The sequence below is a fragment of the Cebus imitator genome, unplaced genomic scaffold (assembly GCF_001604975.1).
Source record: "Cebus imitator isolate Cc_AM_T3 unplaced genomic scaffold, Cebus_imitator-1.0 Scaffold8, whole genome shotgun sequence".
Classification (NCBI taxonomy): Eukaryota; Metazoa; Chordata; class Mammalia; order Primates; family Cebidae; genus Cebus; species Cebus imitator.
The window spans coordinates 12,768,985-12,786,293 of record NW_016107323.1 but is presented as its reverse complement, the minus strand read 5'-3'; the positions used below and the strand labels follow the sequence as shown (position 1 = coordinate 12,786,293).

Sequence of the window (17,309 nt, the reverse complement as noted above, 5' to 3'; positions counted from 1 at the left end):
AAGAGGCAGCACTTCAGCTCCCCCATTGAGAGGGGGTGGCCAACCTTGAAATGTCAGGAAGCAGGGAAATCCATTTTATATTGCTAAACACCATTGCCTCTCTTTTTTTCTGTAACTGATGTAATAGAGATCATGTTTGACTTACAACACTCTAGGTACTTGCAGCACTCCAAAGATAAGGGAACAGCAGAGGAAAGAGAGTAGGAAACATCCTTTAAACATACCTTGCACACACTCACAAAGTCTGTTATTTTTAGGAAACCACCTTACAGACCAATAGTATTTTTTAAAAATCCAATTTGGGCATCCATCTATTAATGATCTTAATAAAGTCTAGTTTTGAACAGCCCAGAGATGCTGAAATATTTAAGAATCGTTTTATATACCATCAGAGTCTTTTTATACACACAGTTTTGCCTTCAGCCTTAGTGTAATATCAGATAATTTGTTTTACTAGTAATTATTAATGCTACCAACAGGAATGATATGCCTAGTTATATTGGTCTAAGTCTGTAACATCCACAAAATGGTTTAAGTTACATTCTTGAGTTTAATTTGCACAGCAACCCTATGAAGCATCAGGACCAGGATATGGTAGTCCCATTTTCTTTTTTAAGCAGCTGAGGAAATGAAGAGTCAAGAGGAAATTTGGTTGTCTACCATGAAGGAAATGGCAGAACCAGAGTCATGTTAAAAACATAATTTTCACTGTGTTAAACAAAGCCAAGTGTTAATGACTGATCGATGAAGGAGCAAAGCAAAAATAAAGCTTGTCTTCACTCCCACCCTTTTTTATGGTTATCTGGCAATGGTTCCGCTTTTAGCAGATGTTGACTTTAAGCTCCCAAACAATATTGTTGGCCAACATAGAGCTTTCCAGCATTCTCATCTTCATTCTCATGGGCAACTGATGTCCTTGAGCTGAGTGAAGTGGCACAGTACACCACAGACTAGTTTGTCACAGCTACTTTTGCTTGAAGGAAATAGAAAACTAGTTTCTTCAATTTTCCCTATAATGATGATGAAAAAAAAAAATTGAGGAAGCACCTAAAGATGCTATAATAGAAGTGAAGGAAAAGGCTGCCCAAGCTTCTATAACATTCTTGATGGCTTGGCAAAGAAGTCTCAGGTGACTACCCTGCCTCGGTGTGTCCTTGTGAGGTGAACTTGCTGAGAAGAACCAATGCAGGCTACACAGGCTCTCCATTCCCTGCTCTCCCTTGAGAGACACCCCAGTGTGTCTCTTAAAATATGAACATCTCCTGCTGTGTTCTACCCTCAGCCAGTGAAGTTCCGCTTTTACCACTTGGGGGTAGAAGAATAAACCAGAGATGTGGCTGGTGCAGTAAAAGAGGGAAAGAGTCATTCTGAGGAGACTCAGTCAACACAATCTTGGAAATTGTAAAGAACTCTGGAATCCAGGCAGCATATTCCTTCAGAGGAATCCAGTCATTCAAAACAGTGAGAACTGAGCCTTCCGTAATTACTCATTTAGAAATATCTAAGTTCCCACATCTGAGAATTGTGGCACAGTATGAAGGAAGTAAAGGTGCTGCCTTTCCCCTCAGAGATCTTAAAATGTCTTGGGGTGCTACTGATACGTTCACGTAAATAGCTTCCACTTGCAAGTGAAGACCCCTTTCTTCCAAGGGCCGGAATGACCCAACTTAAGTTGTAGCTTCCAGTTCCAACCAGGGTCTTCAACAGTTTGGAAAGAAGGCAGAACCAAGTTCAAAGTACTCTAGAGCCAAGCTAAGCAGAACCAACAAATGCCTTTTGGGGTCAAAGTGAGCTCTCCTTTCTGTGGCTGCACAGCACATATGGTAGAGTCAGAAGGGTATACTTTTGTGGTTAGATGGGCTGGAGTTTGACCCTGGCACCACAGCATCTGACCGGGTAGCCTTTGATAAGCTACCTGACCTCCCTCCCTGAGCCTTCCTTCCCACATCTGCACAAAGAGCCTCCTGACACCTGTGTCACCGGGCCTCGGTGAGACTCAGAGAGGAAACACACAAAGCCGTCAGCACTCTTTCTAACCGGAAAAGGGGCAATGCACACTGGCTCTTTTCTAGCCCAGCTCAGAAATAAGCTAACATTTATTTTTAAAAGAGCAGGAAGTAGATTTTTGAACCTGGCTAGGACTTTCCTATTTTTAGGGGGATCTTACCTGCAAATGGGCCCCAGAGGTTATAATAAATACAAGTCATGTAAGAATTTATAGCCATACCTGACCCCATCACCTGAAAAGAGACATTCATCCATGAACTAAGCATTCCAGGAAGCAGGAGAGATGAAAACCACAAATGAATGGTCTCCAGAGGGAAAGTTTGGACTTGACCCTAGGAGAAAACTTACTAGTGCCCTGATGTGGCTCAGTGCCCCACTTTGCCAGGCTCATGCCTAAGCCTATTGTTTTCCTTTTTTGTCTGTTTTTCCCAGCTCTGGCCAAGCCTGCAGTTGGAAATGCTAACAGGAACTGCTTTGGTTGAGAACAGGATCAGGGCACACCATAAATTCCACACTGTGATCTTGCTTTCATGACTTGTGCAGTCAAACTTTGCAAAGTCCCGGGGCTTGAAGTTTCAGAAAGTTTTAGAGAAGCCATGAAAGAAGTAGGAGTGGAGGCGAGTCTGAAGATTGCCTACACCAGACCTAGTTACAACTGGGATCATCTATCTCCTTGCACCCCTTCCAGCAAGGAAGCCAGGTGTGGAACTTCTGACAAAGACCTCGGCTGAGTTCCCGGAAAGGCAGTAGGCTACTTGAAAGTGATACTTCCCTGATTCTACTCTCCTTCCTTGCTAGGACAGGTGTGACAGTAAGATCTCCATTAAGAACTTAATTCTTTGATTTAAAACAAAACAAAACAAAACAAAACAAAACAAAACAGCTATCAACTCAAAGAGAATTGTAGGTGTTTTTTAAAAAAAATAAATATAGTGGTGGCCTCAGGTTTGCCTGCTGGCTATACCTAATACTTCAAAATGGAGACCAATTAAAGGTTTACAGTGAACCATTTATCATGTCAGATTATAGAGTTTCTTTTCAGAGCTTCTTTGCTGGAGCTAATAAATGCCCCCCCACCCCCCACAACAGCAAGTCCTTGTCTTGTCAATGGTGACTCAGTCCCTTTGCCTTTAGAGCTTGTCATAAACATAGCCACTATGAGCAGCCCATCGGTAAGGAATTTTGTTTTATCTCAGTATTTGGAGAATCCCATTAGGGCGCAGCATCTGAGACTACAGGATTTCCATCAAGGCCCCTTCTCCGTCACATCATCCCTGGAACTGTATATGTATCCTGGCGTTATTTGATAGTTAAACCTCCTCCCCTTCAGAATTTGCTGTGTTTTGTGGTCACTGTGCTCTGGGCTTCAGTCCACCTTGGATATTCCCATCCCCAGATGAACAAAAGCATGCAGATGACTGATGGACTAGAGTCTTTCTTCCCATCCAGATATTTTGGCAACTTGTGGCAGAACAATCACTCACAAAGGACACACAAGGGATCAAACACCAAGCAGCATTCAGAACAGCCACTGCAAAGTAGATTTGGAAACAGAAAAACAAGGAAAGGAAACAGACTGTCCCAGGCCTGATAGATGCTTTGTAAAACTCCAAGTATTTCCAAACAACTTAGCATGAAGATAGGGATCAAGTGATACTTGTCTGTTTCTTATTTTTGATCCCCAAATTTACATTTCTGTGCAGTAAGGTTGCTGAACAATTTAATATTTGCATACAGAGATGCAGGCAGCGCAGCAGTGAAACAGCTGCATATGTTTGGAAAGACTTGGAGCTCCTGCACTGATTAGCTCCTGCATTTTTGTTTTTTATTCCCTGAACGGACACTCACTCTGACCCAGATCACTTGGCAATGAGGGTCAATTCATGTTTAAGCTTTGAAGATTAGAGAGACCAGAAAAGGCCACCACGTCTCTATTTTCTTTTAAAAACTTTAAACTTTAAAACACTAAAAACTTTAAAAAATGCACAGTATTCTGAGTTCATGAAAGGAATTTATCCACATTTCTGCCACATTAAATGTTAGCAAAGTTTACATTGGACTGTCATATTTCTTTACTTTATTCACCAGCATACAAGATGTCGATCTGAACATCTGGTTTTTAATAACCCTCGACATCTGGGAGCTCCTTTTTATTCCTATGGCAGACGAGGAACAGTAGTAGTGATATTGGCAGAGTGTATTTTCAAACTACAACTCCTGTCCGTTTCAATCATAATTAATTACCACTTTTTAATGTATTTAATTTGCTAAAAGTGATTTGCATTAGACCACATTTCACTGTTAAGAAAATAGTAATAGGTTTTGGTGGCGGTGGCTTTTCTTTTGCTTACTTTCTTCTTTTTTAAAAATTAAAACCCGATAGGAATGGATTTGGAACAAAATGAATGTGTGCATGCTATTGGGTTTTAAATGTGAAATGAAATAAACTGCTCTGCACGGAAAGTTATTTTGTAGCTATTTAGGAAGAAGTCCGCAGGGGCTGTAAGCTGTATTTTAGAGAAAGCCTCCTATTTTGCCTTGCGACTTTGGCAAACCATAGCATCTTTCTATGCTTGGAGTTTTTCTACAGCAGCGATTTTGGGGGTCAAGAATCTTATGATGAAAGCTAGGGCCTCTATCCAGAGAAATATATTTGCACACATACTCAACAACATTCTTCATTGAATTTCAAGGGGTTGCTAGACCCCTTGAAACCCATTTATGAATGCCCTAGGGTCTCATGCTATAAACTTTCCTGCTTTATGAAGATGAAAAGGAACATCAACTTTGCTTTTCTCCAGGGACAGAGAGGAAGTTAAATGAATGTAAAAATACATTTTTCCTAAGTCACATAGGGAAAAGGAAGTTTCTTGCCAAGAGCAATTATTAGACTGTTTAATAATAAACACAGATAATTTTTATGTAGGAAGGCCCAGCTAAAATAATCAATGTATTTTATTTTTTGCCAGAATATTCCTACCTAAGCTGTCAAGTGAAAATTCATACTGAGTTGTCCAGTTCGGACTCTGTGCAAATCACTCGATTGACTCAAGTCAGTCAGGGATTCTTAACCTTTGTGGGCCGTGGATCCCTTTGGCAGTATGATGAACTCTCTGAATCTCTTCTCAGAATATTTTTTTTAATGCATAAAACAAAATACATAGAACTATAAAGTAAATAAACTGTATTGAAAGTCACTTGAAAAATAAATCTTTGAATAGATAAAAATGACTAGGCCTATTGGCCAGATTAGGTCAAACTGTATGACACTGCTATTTTTCTAAGTAAAAATGGCCAAATATTGGCATTTTCATATGATTCAACCTAATAATATGACAGCTTAACCAATAAGGAGTCAAATAATGAGAAAATGTTTCAAGTTATTTTTTTTCCTCTTCCTGATTTTCAAAACCAGAAGCAAATCATGACAAAATCTGACTTCATTGGAGATCTATTAAAAATTGCAGCTCTCAAATTAAGTGTGACACCAGGCTGTGTTTCAATCCTTGCATTAAACTGTGAGAATTGTTCAAAACAGGGACTTTGCTATGGTGGATATACTTCAGTCTTCAAATATTCCATTTTCCTGTGTATTAGCCACTTCACTAAGTGAGGAAAGTTACCAGAGCTATTTTGGAAACACTTTTCAACAAGAATTCAAGCCAAAGGAGTTTCAGTTTATCCATAGTTGAACACAATTTTAAGTTAAGCAAAACTTTCTTTCTACAAGCATTCTACTGAATTGAAAGCTTACCTCTCTTTTCTTTGAAACTATTTGATTGCAAATGTCTAATCATTCCATCGCGGGTGCATCCTCTTTCATGCTGAGAGCAAAATAGAATCTGTCAACTAAGAAGATCGCAGCATGTTTGAGCCTTTGTGGAATAACCAATATGAATTATCGCATGCTGAAAAGTTTGTTCCACCCAAGTAGATAGAGTTGTGTGTGTTTTTTAATTCTTCTTCAGCCTTTATTGATACTTTAAGCTTAAGAGAAATTAAGGGTATTTGATTACTATAATTACTTCTCTGCTTACTTAAAAGGTTTAATCTACTCCTTAGGCATATGCAATTCAGATTGCATGCCTTCCAAAAAAATAATCATCTGCTAATGTAGACTAATTTTAATCTTCTAATCCAATCTTGACACAGAGTCAGAGCTGGGTGGGTGGAATGTTTTTGTGTGTGGGTTGCCATAGTTACCAAACTTGGTTATGTATTTGACAAGTCGGTGATGTGGAACTTAAGTTACTGGGGATTTTTTTTTCTCAGTCTTTAAGATTAAAATACAAAGTGAAGATTAGTGTGCCTTTCCAGTGCATCTCGGTGTAACTAACCTTCTCTTCTTTCATTCTGGTGCTCCCCTCCTCTCTGTGCACCTCCCCACCTCGGGCCGGCCGCAGGATGACGAGGAGGGCATCTGGGCATAGCCGGGCCTGTAAACCAAAGTTCCAGTTTTGTTTTGAGGGGTGAGAAACCATCTTTTATATCATTTTTCTTAAAATATTGCATTCTAGTGTTGTATTGTGTGCGTGCTCAATTGTGCTCGCTGATGTTTGTGAATTGTGCCCTGTGTTTGCTACTGTGTTCTGTGAGCGCAGAATGTCAGCGTGCCCCGACCCTTCCCAAAAGCCCCCTCCATGCTACCTCACCTCCCCACCCATGATCACATTACCGCTCTGCCTTGTTGGGGCTGGGTTTAGCACGATTCAAATGTTTCTATGTTATTTGAGATGTAAACTATGCCCTTACTCGGGTTTATACACACTTTTTAAGGCATGATTGTGGACTCGGAAATTGTCACAATTCTCCAGTCGTGGTTTTCAGCCGACTGCTTGCTTTTACCAGATATGCCAGTGTGGTGTGACTCTCACGTCCTTCTGGTTGTGTCAAATGTTTGGCAAGGAATAAGGAAAATAAAACTATCTATCTTCATGGAGCTGAAACTATCATCTCTAAGAAGCCTGTTTAATGGATTGTGCCATCTCTTCTATGGCAGTTCTGAAGAAAACACAGGATCAAGGCATAGTAATGGTGAATGGGTAACTGTAACTCTTTAAATGGATTAGAATAGAAATATTCTTATTAGCAAGTCTCGTTAGTGACATTTTGTCTGTTGCTTTTCAAAAATTATACCTCTGTGGGGCTTTGCACACATTGTATTTATCAGAGGGTTTTGTACTTTTAAAAGCTGATCTTAAGAGCTCACCCGTTATTTACATCCTGTCTGCATTACGATTGAATAGTGACACATGTAATTACCACATGGTTATAAATGGAACGTTGAAGTCTAGCAACTTTTGCTGCTGGGAATTGCACCTCTCCTGTGTACTGCAGTCTGTTTAACACCAAGTCACAAGCTCCCTGGAGTTGAATATACATATGGTTACATAGAATATGGTATTAAACCTGACAACATTACAAATGACACTTTATTCTGAACAAGGAATGTAGTAGATCGTGTGCCATAGTGAATTCTTCTGATCAGAAAGTATTCAATGTATAGTTCTTTATTCTGGGACAAGCATGAAATGTCACAGTGCTGGAGAATCAACAGGTGTGGGACAATTCTTTGGGATAACTTAGCCTGTGTGTTTCTCTCCTGAGTCTTGCCTTCTTCGCATAGCATGGCAAGTGGTGCTTCAGGTGAAGTTTTACCTAGAACTGGAAATTTTGCCTGTGGGTGAGTTTCATTGTTGTATTATACTTCTTAGTTGAACCTGTTATTGGTCCCACTAATGGGTCAGTTTGCTTTTTTTTGGTACTGAGAGGGACGTTCACAGGATGGTTGTTTTCAGGTACAACATAGTAAAGATTACATCTTTTACATAGTAAAGATGTAATGCCTCCTGGATCCATTTGCTGCCAGTAAAACCTGCTTCATGTTAATACAGGAGTATCTCATCTCTTCTCCATTTTCTTGGTAAAGGGGAAAACAGCACTGGAACGAACACTTCCAGATGCAAAATCATTCCATAGGAAAGCTTGTTAGTATAAGGACGTGGGGAAATCAGAGAAGTTCTGGATGTTCTATGGGAGCAATTCTTTATCTAGGGAAAACATTAAGAGAAATGTCATATTTACTCACACAGAAAAGCTAATAAAAGTGGAGATTGACCTAAAGTAAAAAGAAATGAGAAAAAAGGGTTTTATGGCATTAAAAAGCAAACATGTGAAGCCTGCCCCAAACCTGTGTAGCGTAGGTAGGTAAAGGAAAGTTCTAAGAGTTTGGGAGTTGTCTTGAAAAGCAGAGCTCCTACTCGGGGCTCTTCTGTGAAGCTACTTCTGCCATCATGAGTATCGGGGTGCTAGGCTGCACTTGCGTGTCCTCTGGAATAATGAAGATTTTTTATTGTCCTTTCACAAGATTCACGACACCCTGAGATATGAACAGTGTTGTTATCCTCACGATGGAATTGGCTCCAAGACCGATAGAAAATCTTGCCTTGCTTAAGGCAAATGCCGACAATTGTGTTAAGCCCTATTTATCCCCTTTATTTCCCCAAACACCATACACCCCAGAAAATAAATGTTTTTTAGAAATTTAGTCAATATATAATCCTTCTTTAGTATGCTGTAATAAATTTCATATGCTTCAGAGGAAAACTACTTATCTTTCTTTATGACTCCTTTAAACAAGTTTGCTTAGATATCCTCAGGCTTTTAAAACCATATCTTTAAGGATTTAAATAATGAGATACTGGGGGAACCTTCTGTTTTTGAGCAGCTGTTGCATGTTTTGAGTTGCATTACAATCCATGAGGCCTTAGGAGACATTAAATTTATAACTAAGGATGGATAATAATGGCACATTAAAAATTAACTGTTTTGAATGTTTTGATTTATGGCCCCTATAAAAGAAACATTACAAGATGTTATTTTACTAGGCATCAGTAATATGCTCATAATAGCATCAGAAGGCTCTGAGTTGAATCTGGAGTTCTGGTGCTGAAATGAATCATAATTTAGAAAAAATCTCTCTAAAAATTACAACAAATTTGAATTAGCATAACAACCCCATCAGCTCCTCCCTTCTTTGCCGCTTCTGGAGACGAAGTCCTGACATGATTTATTTGTCTCACTATGATCATTCAGGAGTGATATTTTCCAAGCACACAGTGGACCAGGGAAAGTTTACTTTACGAAAGAGTTTAGACAGTCCCTAGAGCCAGCCTTTCTCCTCTTAAACCTCACACCCAGACCTGGTTTTATCAGCGTGTGGCTTGTGCAGTCCACAGCCCTGAGAAGGGCTACACTGAGAAGGGCTCCACTCTTAGGTTAAAACTCTGCTGTCACCGTCTTGAAATTTTCATGTTCGTTTGCCCTGAGTGCCACTAATTATGTAGTCTATGCTGCTTGCACCCACCATATATTCCTATATTCTGCTTCCAAATTCTCTCTATACTCCCCTTCCCTGTTGGATCATCCACACTCTTGTTTTCTTATGTCTAAGATTTACCTGTGACCAGCCTCATTGTTCTGGGTTTCTTCTAGAGACTCCATGGGATCACATTTCCAGCAAGCTGTTGCCCTCATAGGCATCTCTGGCAATGTATATTCGACCACACCTCTCACCACCAAACCCCCAAGCCCCACGTGCACATATACTTTCAATTGTGAAAATGTGCTCTTGGAGCCCTAACGGTATTTCCTATCTATCTTGCCTTGCAAAATGTGTGAAAAGCAGCCACTCAATTCTCCATAACTTTCCTTCAGGGAAATCCACTTGATGTAGGTATCATTTGTATCAGCAAATACTCCTTCATTTGCATAGAATGAAGGTACTTTCCTTGGATGCCCCCACCCCAGCCCCAGAGACATTTGGGTTTGTAAACATCAATGAAGTGGGCAATGGACGAGCCAATTGAGGCACCTTGTGAGATGTGCCGCATCTGCCTTGACATTTGAATGTTTGAGCTTTTACTGTGAACTCTTATAATTGAGCAGAGAACACAAGTTTTTATTTCTTAAACCACTAGAAAGGGATTAGTCTTTTTTGATTGAAAACATATGCAAATTTTTAGGACCCAATTCATAAAAATACAGATGTGGCATTAACACGTTTTGGCATGGGGCTGTGATGCTAGTAGATGCAGTCTGTTCAAAATGAAGAATTGTAGCTGTATGCCACCAGCACATGGACAATGTTATGGTGAGTAAAAATATGAATCCCAGAACACTTAGACATGAGAAAGGGATGTTTTACAAATAGAAGCAGTGCTGGAAGGCCCAGTGGAACCCCCTGCCATGCCTCCCCTCTGAAAGAACGAAAGAAAGATGCAGGAGATGTTTTATTTTGGCTAGGAAGTTCATGTCTCTCCTGCCTTCTTTTAGCAGACAGGGTCTGGACACTCAGCCTGTGCTTGTCCGGGGACTAGAGAAATTTAATTACTGCCAAAAAGAAAAAAAAAAAGTGAAGGAAAGAGCTCTGAGCTCTATAAAAAGCAGAGGTTTCTATACAAAGTGGAGGTTTCTATGCAAAGTACAGGTTTTCTTTTACACTTCCTGTACAGGGGCACCTACTGATGCTTTTAATGCAATTCAGAGTTTGTATAAGTGAGGATCTGATATATCTCTTTCTTGTGCCATTGGCTACTAAGACCTTCATTTATTCATTTTTTTATTTATTATTCACTCATTTGTCCATTCTTTCCCCAAATGGTTAAGTTCTTGATTAGATGTTAGGAAACCAATGATGAATAAGATTGCCATGGTTGGCCGGGCATGGTGGCTCACACCTGTAATCCCAGCACTTTGGGAGGCCGAGGCAGGTGGATCACCTGAGGTCAGGAGTTTGAAACCAGCCTGGCTAACATGCTGAAACCCCGTTTCTACTAAAAATTCAAAAAATTAGCTGGGTATGTGGCACATGCCTGTAATCCCAGCTACTCAGGAGACTGAGACAGGAGAATCACTTGAACCCAGGAGGCAGTGGTCGCAATGAGCCAAGATTGCACCATTGCACTCCAGCTTGGGCAACAAGAGCAAAACTATGTCTCAAAAAAAAAAAAAAAAAAGATTGCCATGGTTGCAACCCTGTGGATCTTGCCATCTAGTCAAGGGAAAGAACATAAATAATTAAACATCTTGATAGAAGCCTTGTACATTTTGGTCATTGCTTTGATAGAAACCAGAAAGATACTGAGATTAACATGAGGAACCTACTTAAGGAAGGATGTTCAGCAAGCATCTCTCCAAGGAAGTAAGTTTTAAGCCAAGTCTTAAAAGGTACTTAGTAAACCAAGTCTTACAAGTCAGGAGGTATCCATGCCAAGGTGTACATTTGGGAGGTGGTCTCAGGCAGGCATGCGAAAGCTGGAGGTAGGAAGGAGCTTATGGGCTGAAGAAGGTTGAAGACCATAACTCTGGGTAGAGCACCAAACAGTGAGATGAGGATGGAGAAGAGGGAAGGGGCCAGAAAATGTAGGGCCTTTTAGGACAAGAGAGTTTAGATTTTAGCCTAAGGAAAATGAGCAGATGTTGGAGGACTTTAAACAGGGACGTGACATGATTTGATTTATGTTGTAGAATAGCCCTGACTGCTGTGTAGAGGATGAATTGTCATGGCAGGAAGAGCAGAAGTAGAGGCTGTTCCATGATCTGTGAGAGAATTGATGGCGCTGACCCAGGGCAGCAGTAGTGGAGATGCAGACAAGTGGATAAATTAGAGATAAGACTAGGAAGTGAAGCCAGAAGGACTTGGATGCTTGGATGAGGAGGTAAGATAAAGGACAGACTTGAGAATGCCTCCAGATTTCTGCCTTGGGTGTCAAAGCTGGGACAGGCCATTGTTGGGGGTGGTGGGGGCACTGAGAAGGAACTTGGAGTTCTGCTTACCCCAGATGTCCAGTCGGTCTGGCCAAGGGAAAGGCAGGCTTTTGACCTAGGCACTTTTCCATTTTCCTGCATATCAGCAGGGGAATCTCTGTCCTCTTATTGCAGTAATGTGCAGGCTGATGAGTTTAAAGCATGGCTGAAGTCTAACTTCAAGAGTGAGTGGCTCCTCTAACTCTTAAAGAAAAGGAGATTGCAAAGCAAAATCAGTAGTTAGAGAATAGGGAGACATGTAAGGGGCAGCGATCTTTGGAAAAACAAAAACCCAGGAGTTGTAGAAGGTTGAAAGGGGCCTAGTGAGAGGAGGAAGTTGCCATTGGCTCTTGCAGTCCTCCCTGAGATCTCTAGGGATCAAGAATTCTGTGGGTTAAGGGGTACAGTATGAGATTTTGATTGTTCTTGATAATTGGCTTCCCATCTTGAAATTCTAAGTATATTATTTTTCTGCAGAAGAAGCCTTCCGTAATCTCTTTTCAGGAGTTAGTATGAGAACAAACCAGAAGTAGCTACAAGATGTTTTAGAACCCCCATAGCAATGTCTCTGTCTACTTCCAATTGCAAAATCAATTCCTGGGCAAAGTAAGATGTTTTTGCTTTATCTCTGTCCCTACTTCCTCCTTTTATTTTGCTCCTCTACTCCTCTGGAAGATGTCTGTATATTTATGTCTCCTATTCAGGCTTACAAAGCTACCGTTTAGAGCTTCACCTTGAATATCCTATTCACAGTCTTTGCAATTAGTTATTCATTCAAAAATATTTCTTCATCTTAGTACTGGAGTTGTACTGGATATACACCTCAGTACTGGAGTCAAGGAAGTGAACAAAGTGTGATTCATATCCTGGAGGAGCTTAAAGTAGTACACAGATTCTCAACCAGGCATCCATAAACCCTGGAGGCTCTGCAAATCCCGTGATAGGGTTAACAGACTTCAGTGTGAATGTATGCACATCCCCGCAAACAGTGTCTGTGTTCCTCAGCAGAGAGAGGGGCCAGTGACTCAGAAAAAGTGAAGAAGACCCTTATCTATGGAAGACTGGATAACATTGTGGTGGGGTGACTAACAGTGTGGTCTCTGGATTCAGATAGGCCTAGGTTTGGATGACCTTGGGTAAGTTACCTTCCATCTCTCCCCTCCATTTTCTCCTTTGAGGAAGGTTGTGACATCCCCAGGGCTGTGATGAGCTGAGTAAGATGCCAGGCCATGCGTGGTGCTTGGTGAGTATTCAACCCTAGGTAGAATATAAGCATATCACTATTATTGTTACTTCTGGGCTCAGGAGAGTGTACTGTATCTGTAAAGAGAGGAAAGTGGTTGGTACTGGGGTTGGTGAATTTGGGAGGTGAAAGAAAAGGCAGAAGAAAAGAAATCTATTCCTATGGCCATAGCTACACCCAAGCCAGGCACACATTTTCCAGCAGGCCTTATAAAGTATGTTTACCCTATAAACACACCCTCTCCAGTTATCTTTGATTTTTATAACACTTGGGTATAGCCAAGGAAAGGTTGATTGTTGGAGAGTGTGAATTAGTCCATGTTTGTAGCAGAGGGTTTCTTTCAGCTACACGAAAAATCTAACAAATAACATGAAAGTCAATGAATATGTAACAAATAATTAATTGCAGCTAATGAATTGGAAGAGAGAAAAGGATAATAAAGTCTCAGTCCACCTCTTTTTGCTCTCAAGGGTGATGGACTTGGGGGGTGAAGTAGAAGCTTTTATGCAGATTGGGGAGCAAGTTCTCGTGGGTTTTTCTGAAGCTCATAAGGGTTACCTGGCAAAGCAATGCATGTTGGTTTAGATATGACCACACTCTCAGGACCCGAAATCTGGCTGAGAAAATCATAAACAAACAGTGGTGATAAATGACCATGGGCCAGAGGCGGGAGGCGTCTAGCAGAGTGTTGTTGCATGACATTACATCCTTCCTGTGCCAGGGCTGGCGCACAGGGAGCACGCTGGCTCTCCCAACTCTTTGTCATTTGCTTTAGAGTATGCTGTTGGTCTGGTCTTGTTTAACCTCTTTATTAATGATCTGTAAAGGGGAGAAAAGAGCATGTGAAGGAAAGTCACAGATGACACTAATTTGGAAGGTGTTGGAAACACTAGCGAGGTCAGAGAAATCACACAAATGGCCTGAAGAAGGTTAGGAACATGGAGGGAAAATAACAAATCTTGCAGAAGTCCAGACATTCACATCTGGTGAAAATTAATCTGAGACACAGATACCGATGGGTGGGAGGGGTATGAAAAGCTGAATGCTAAAATAATAATAACAATAACAATAATAAGCTCAGTGGACATCAGGAAAACCAGCCAGCCCAAAAGTCTGCCATGGATGAGAGAGGTACCTGTGCCAGTTAGCACTGTCACTATCAGCAAGTGCCAGAGAGACAGGCGCGGTCTTATGTAACAATCCTGCCCATCGATTGTCTTACACCTAGGACATCACAAGGTTATATATGCTTTATCTCGGAGCATCACCCAAGTTATCAGAAAGATAGAAAGAAAGGCTGGGCGCCGTGGCTCACGCCTGCAATCCCAGCACTTTGGGATGCCAAAGCAGGCAGATCACTTGAAGTCAGGAGTTCAAGACCAGCCTGGGCAACGTGGCAAAACCCTGTCTCTACTAAAAATGCAAAAAAATTAGTCTGGCGTGGTGGTGCGTGCCTGTAATCTCAGCTACTCAGGAAGCTGAGGCAGGAGAATTGCTTGAACCTGGGAGGCGGAGGTTGGAGTGAGCCAAGATGACACCATTGCACTCTAGCCTGGACGACAAGAGTGAAACTCCATCTTGAAAGAAAGAAAAAGAAAAAGAAAAGGAAGAGAAAGAAAGGGCTTTTTAACAATTTGCAACCACTAAAGGTTGCAGGGTACCATTTAATGTTGGAGGCAGAACCAAAGCTTCTAAAAGAATTATTAATACCATTTGCAAATGGCCATAATGGCGCTTTCAGGGAGGCCATAGGGTATTCCTCTAGGATATGTAAATGTGGGCTTCAGAAGGTTGAGTTTTCATTTTGAGACTTGTAGACTGAGAGTAGATATTTCTCAGAGGCCTCTTTGGGGAGCTATCCAATTGGTGGGCAACTTAATGCTCTGGGTCAGAATTATCTTGTTGGTTCAGGGAAAGCAACTCCAGCCCCATCTCTTTCCAATCATCTCCACAGCCCCAGCCAAAGGGAAAAACCAAAACAACATCTAAAATCAGAGCACATACTGTGGCTGCCACTGAGTGTATCAATCAAATGGCTATATTCCTTTCTGCTAGTAGAGTATCCATTGGCTGGAGGTTACCAGCTGTACCAAGACGTACCTTAACTCTATCCTCAGACCTCATCCATATATTCCTTCTCCAGAGTCACATGATCCCTGCAGGAAATAGCTAGTCCACCACCTGATGGCCACCTGGTGTTCTTATGAAACTGGTACTGCAACCCTCATTGTACCTTCTCTATGAACGTGTTTGTCAGAGACTTTGAGATGGGAATGTATTCTGGGAATATACATGCGTCTAGCTTTGTTTTCTGGGAAATATGATGTAAATGCTGAGGACCACAGCACACAGTAACTGAGAACTTTCACTGTGCCAGGTCAGGATCTAAGCTGCTCGTGTGTTGGATCTTGAGTGGAATAAGATTGGGATGTCAGGCGCCTATCTCTCTGAAGCAGATCTTGCACTTGTAAACACAGGTCCACACCTGCCTTACAGCTCACAGGGCTGTTTCCATGGTGACAAAATCACTGAGATGCTGAGGCTTTATAGGGAGACTCCTTGCCGTTTCTTTCAGCCTAAGTGGTCAGCATTTGCAACTCCACTGTATGCCACATTGCTGTGCACTTTAATAAATCAGGTCCCTTCTTTTAGGTTTGTGTGGGTGGCTGAAAGGCAAGGGTAGCTTTAGAATCTGCCAATTCCCAAACATTTCCTTTGTTCCTCAGTCACTGTGTATATGTAGACTGGTGGAACAGAGCCCCTGGAAGTTTGAAGAAGAAAGATTGTTATAATGTCTTTAAGAGAAGATTTTCCAGTTAAACCTATTAGCTTCAGAATAAAAAGGCAAACTCTCATATATGGTGAAAGACTCCTCACTGTACATTGTGTCTTTGTCCATCAGAGGGAAAACATAGGATGAGAAATAATAATCGCAGATTGCTTTCACTAGAAACCCGAGCTTCTTACAGCCACCAATTCATCTTCCCCATGTATTACTTTTATGTTCATTTTAGAAAACCTAGAAAGTTTAATAAGGATATCAGGGAAAAAAATTTCTTAAAATCCTCATTCAGAGGAAGCATCATTTTTAACCTTTCAGCACATATCTTGAATTTTTTTCCTATGCAGATGGTCTTGTAAATATCCACTTGATGATGGAGATGGGAATCTGACTTTGCATAATCTTTGGTGCAGAGTGTTTGTGCAGCACCCAGGCTCTAGAGCCTCACAGACCAAGTTCAAATACTGGTTCCACCACTTTTACCTGATGGATTCAGCCTTTACAGGTAGCTAAGGCTGTTTTTGGTGGTGTTGTCATTTACTCAACATTACATGACTGTCTTTCACATCTGTTCATAATTTTGAGATATGCTCTGCATTGGGCAGCAGGGAGGTCGGGGCAGGCTGGAGTGGCCATGCACACTAGAGCCCCTGGGCTTCAGGGACTGGGAAGGGTACACTGCTGCCCAGTGGGTTTGTTCTTGGCGGTGGCACGAGGCTTCCATTCAGGTGTCAGAGGAGTGCCTGTGATTGCCCTGAGTCAGCGTGTGGTGGAATTAGCAACCCTGCTGATCCCCCAGCCTTTGTTCCTTTTTCTGGGCACCTTGATCTCTAAAGTCGCTGTGTTATTTGAAAGAAGTTTCTGTACACATCCCTCTACAAAACAACAACACCAACAACAAGAAAACCCCTCTGTGATTAACAAGGGAGTCTCCCCATTGGCTCACGGCATTGGATTGTAAACAGATTCAGTGTGTGGGACTGTGGCTGCTGTTGTTTTGTGTTGGGTTTGTGGTTTTATTTTTATTTTTTTTTGTACTTGTCTCCCCTGTTGCTGGGGCACTAGCTTGGGAGCATGATAAAAATCAAGTTATCAAAAAGACCTTTTTGCTCCACTTTGTCTGAAGACAGGTGACACATTGGGAAACTCGTGGCCAGCCCGTTTTCTTCTCAGGGAGGAAGGGCTCGCAGGGCTAACCGTCTTTCCCCCAGCTGATCCGAAACGTGATTCGGGCTCAGTACAATTGGCCACTGAAAAGAATTGTCCTTCCCTCTCACGAAATGTGGAATGAGAAAGGGAGAATGAGGAAGTCTAGAGCCAAAGAATAATCTTTGTCCCTCCTTACACAACAGGCTTGGGACACTGGGAAATCTGATATGTCAGATAAGGAGGTGACAATGTGTGCGGGTGCCAGCTGTATGCACCAGATGAATTTTTCCATGTTATTATTCTTTTTTTTTTTTTTTTTTT

General features: G+C 41.5%; 1 protein-coding gene across 8 annotated transcripts in view; it reads left to right on the top strand.

The window, feature by feature from the left end:
* LOC108314566 (ERC protein 2-like) overlaps positions 1-17,309 on the top strand; it is a 439,969-nt gene that overhangs the window by 252,986 nt on the left and 169,674 nt on the right. For 4 of the 8 annotated variants that reach the window (XR_001829551.2, XR_005202640.1, XR_001829554.2 and 1 more), the window contains exon 5: positions 6,411-6,476. The exons of 2 other annotated variants lie outside the window; for them this stretch is intronic. Coding sequence is in view for 2 of the 6 variants with exons in the window: in XM_017543537.2 (XP_017399026.1) it covers positions 6,411-6,437 (27 nt within the window). In the remaining 4 variants the exon portion in view is untranslated. Of the gene's footprint in view, positions 1-6,410; positions 6,477-6,783; positions 7,042-17,309 lie in introns of those variants that run through there. 2 more of the 8 variants (XR_005202634.1, XM_017543546.2) reach the window with 2 other exon arrangements.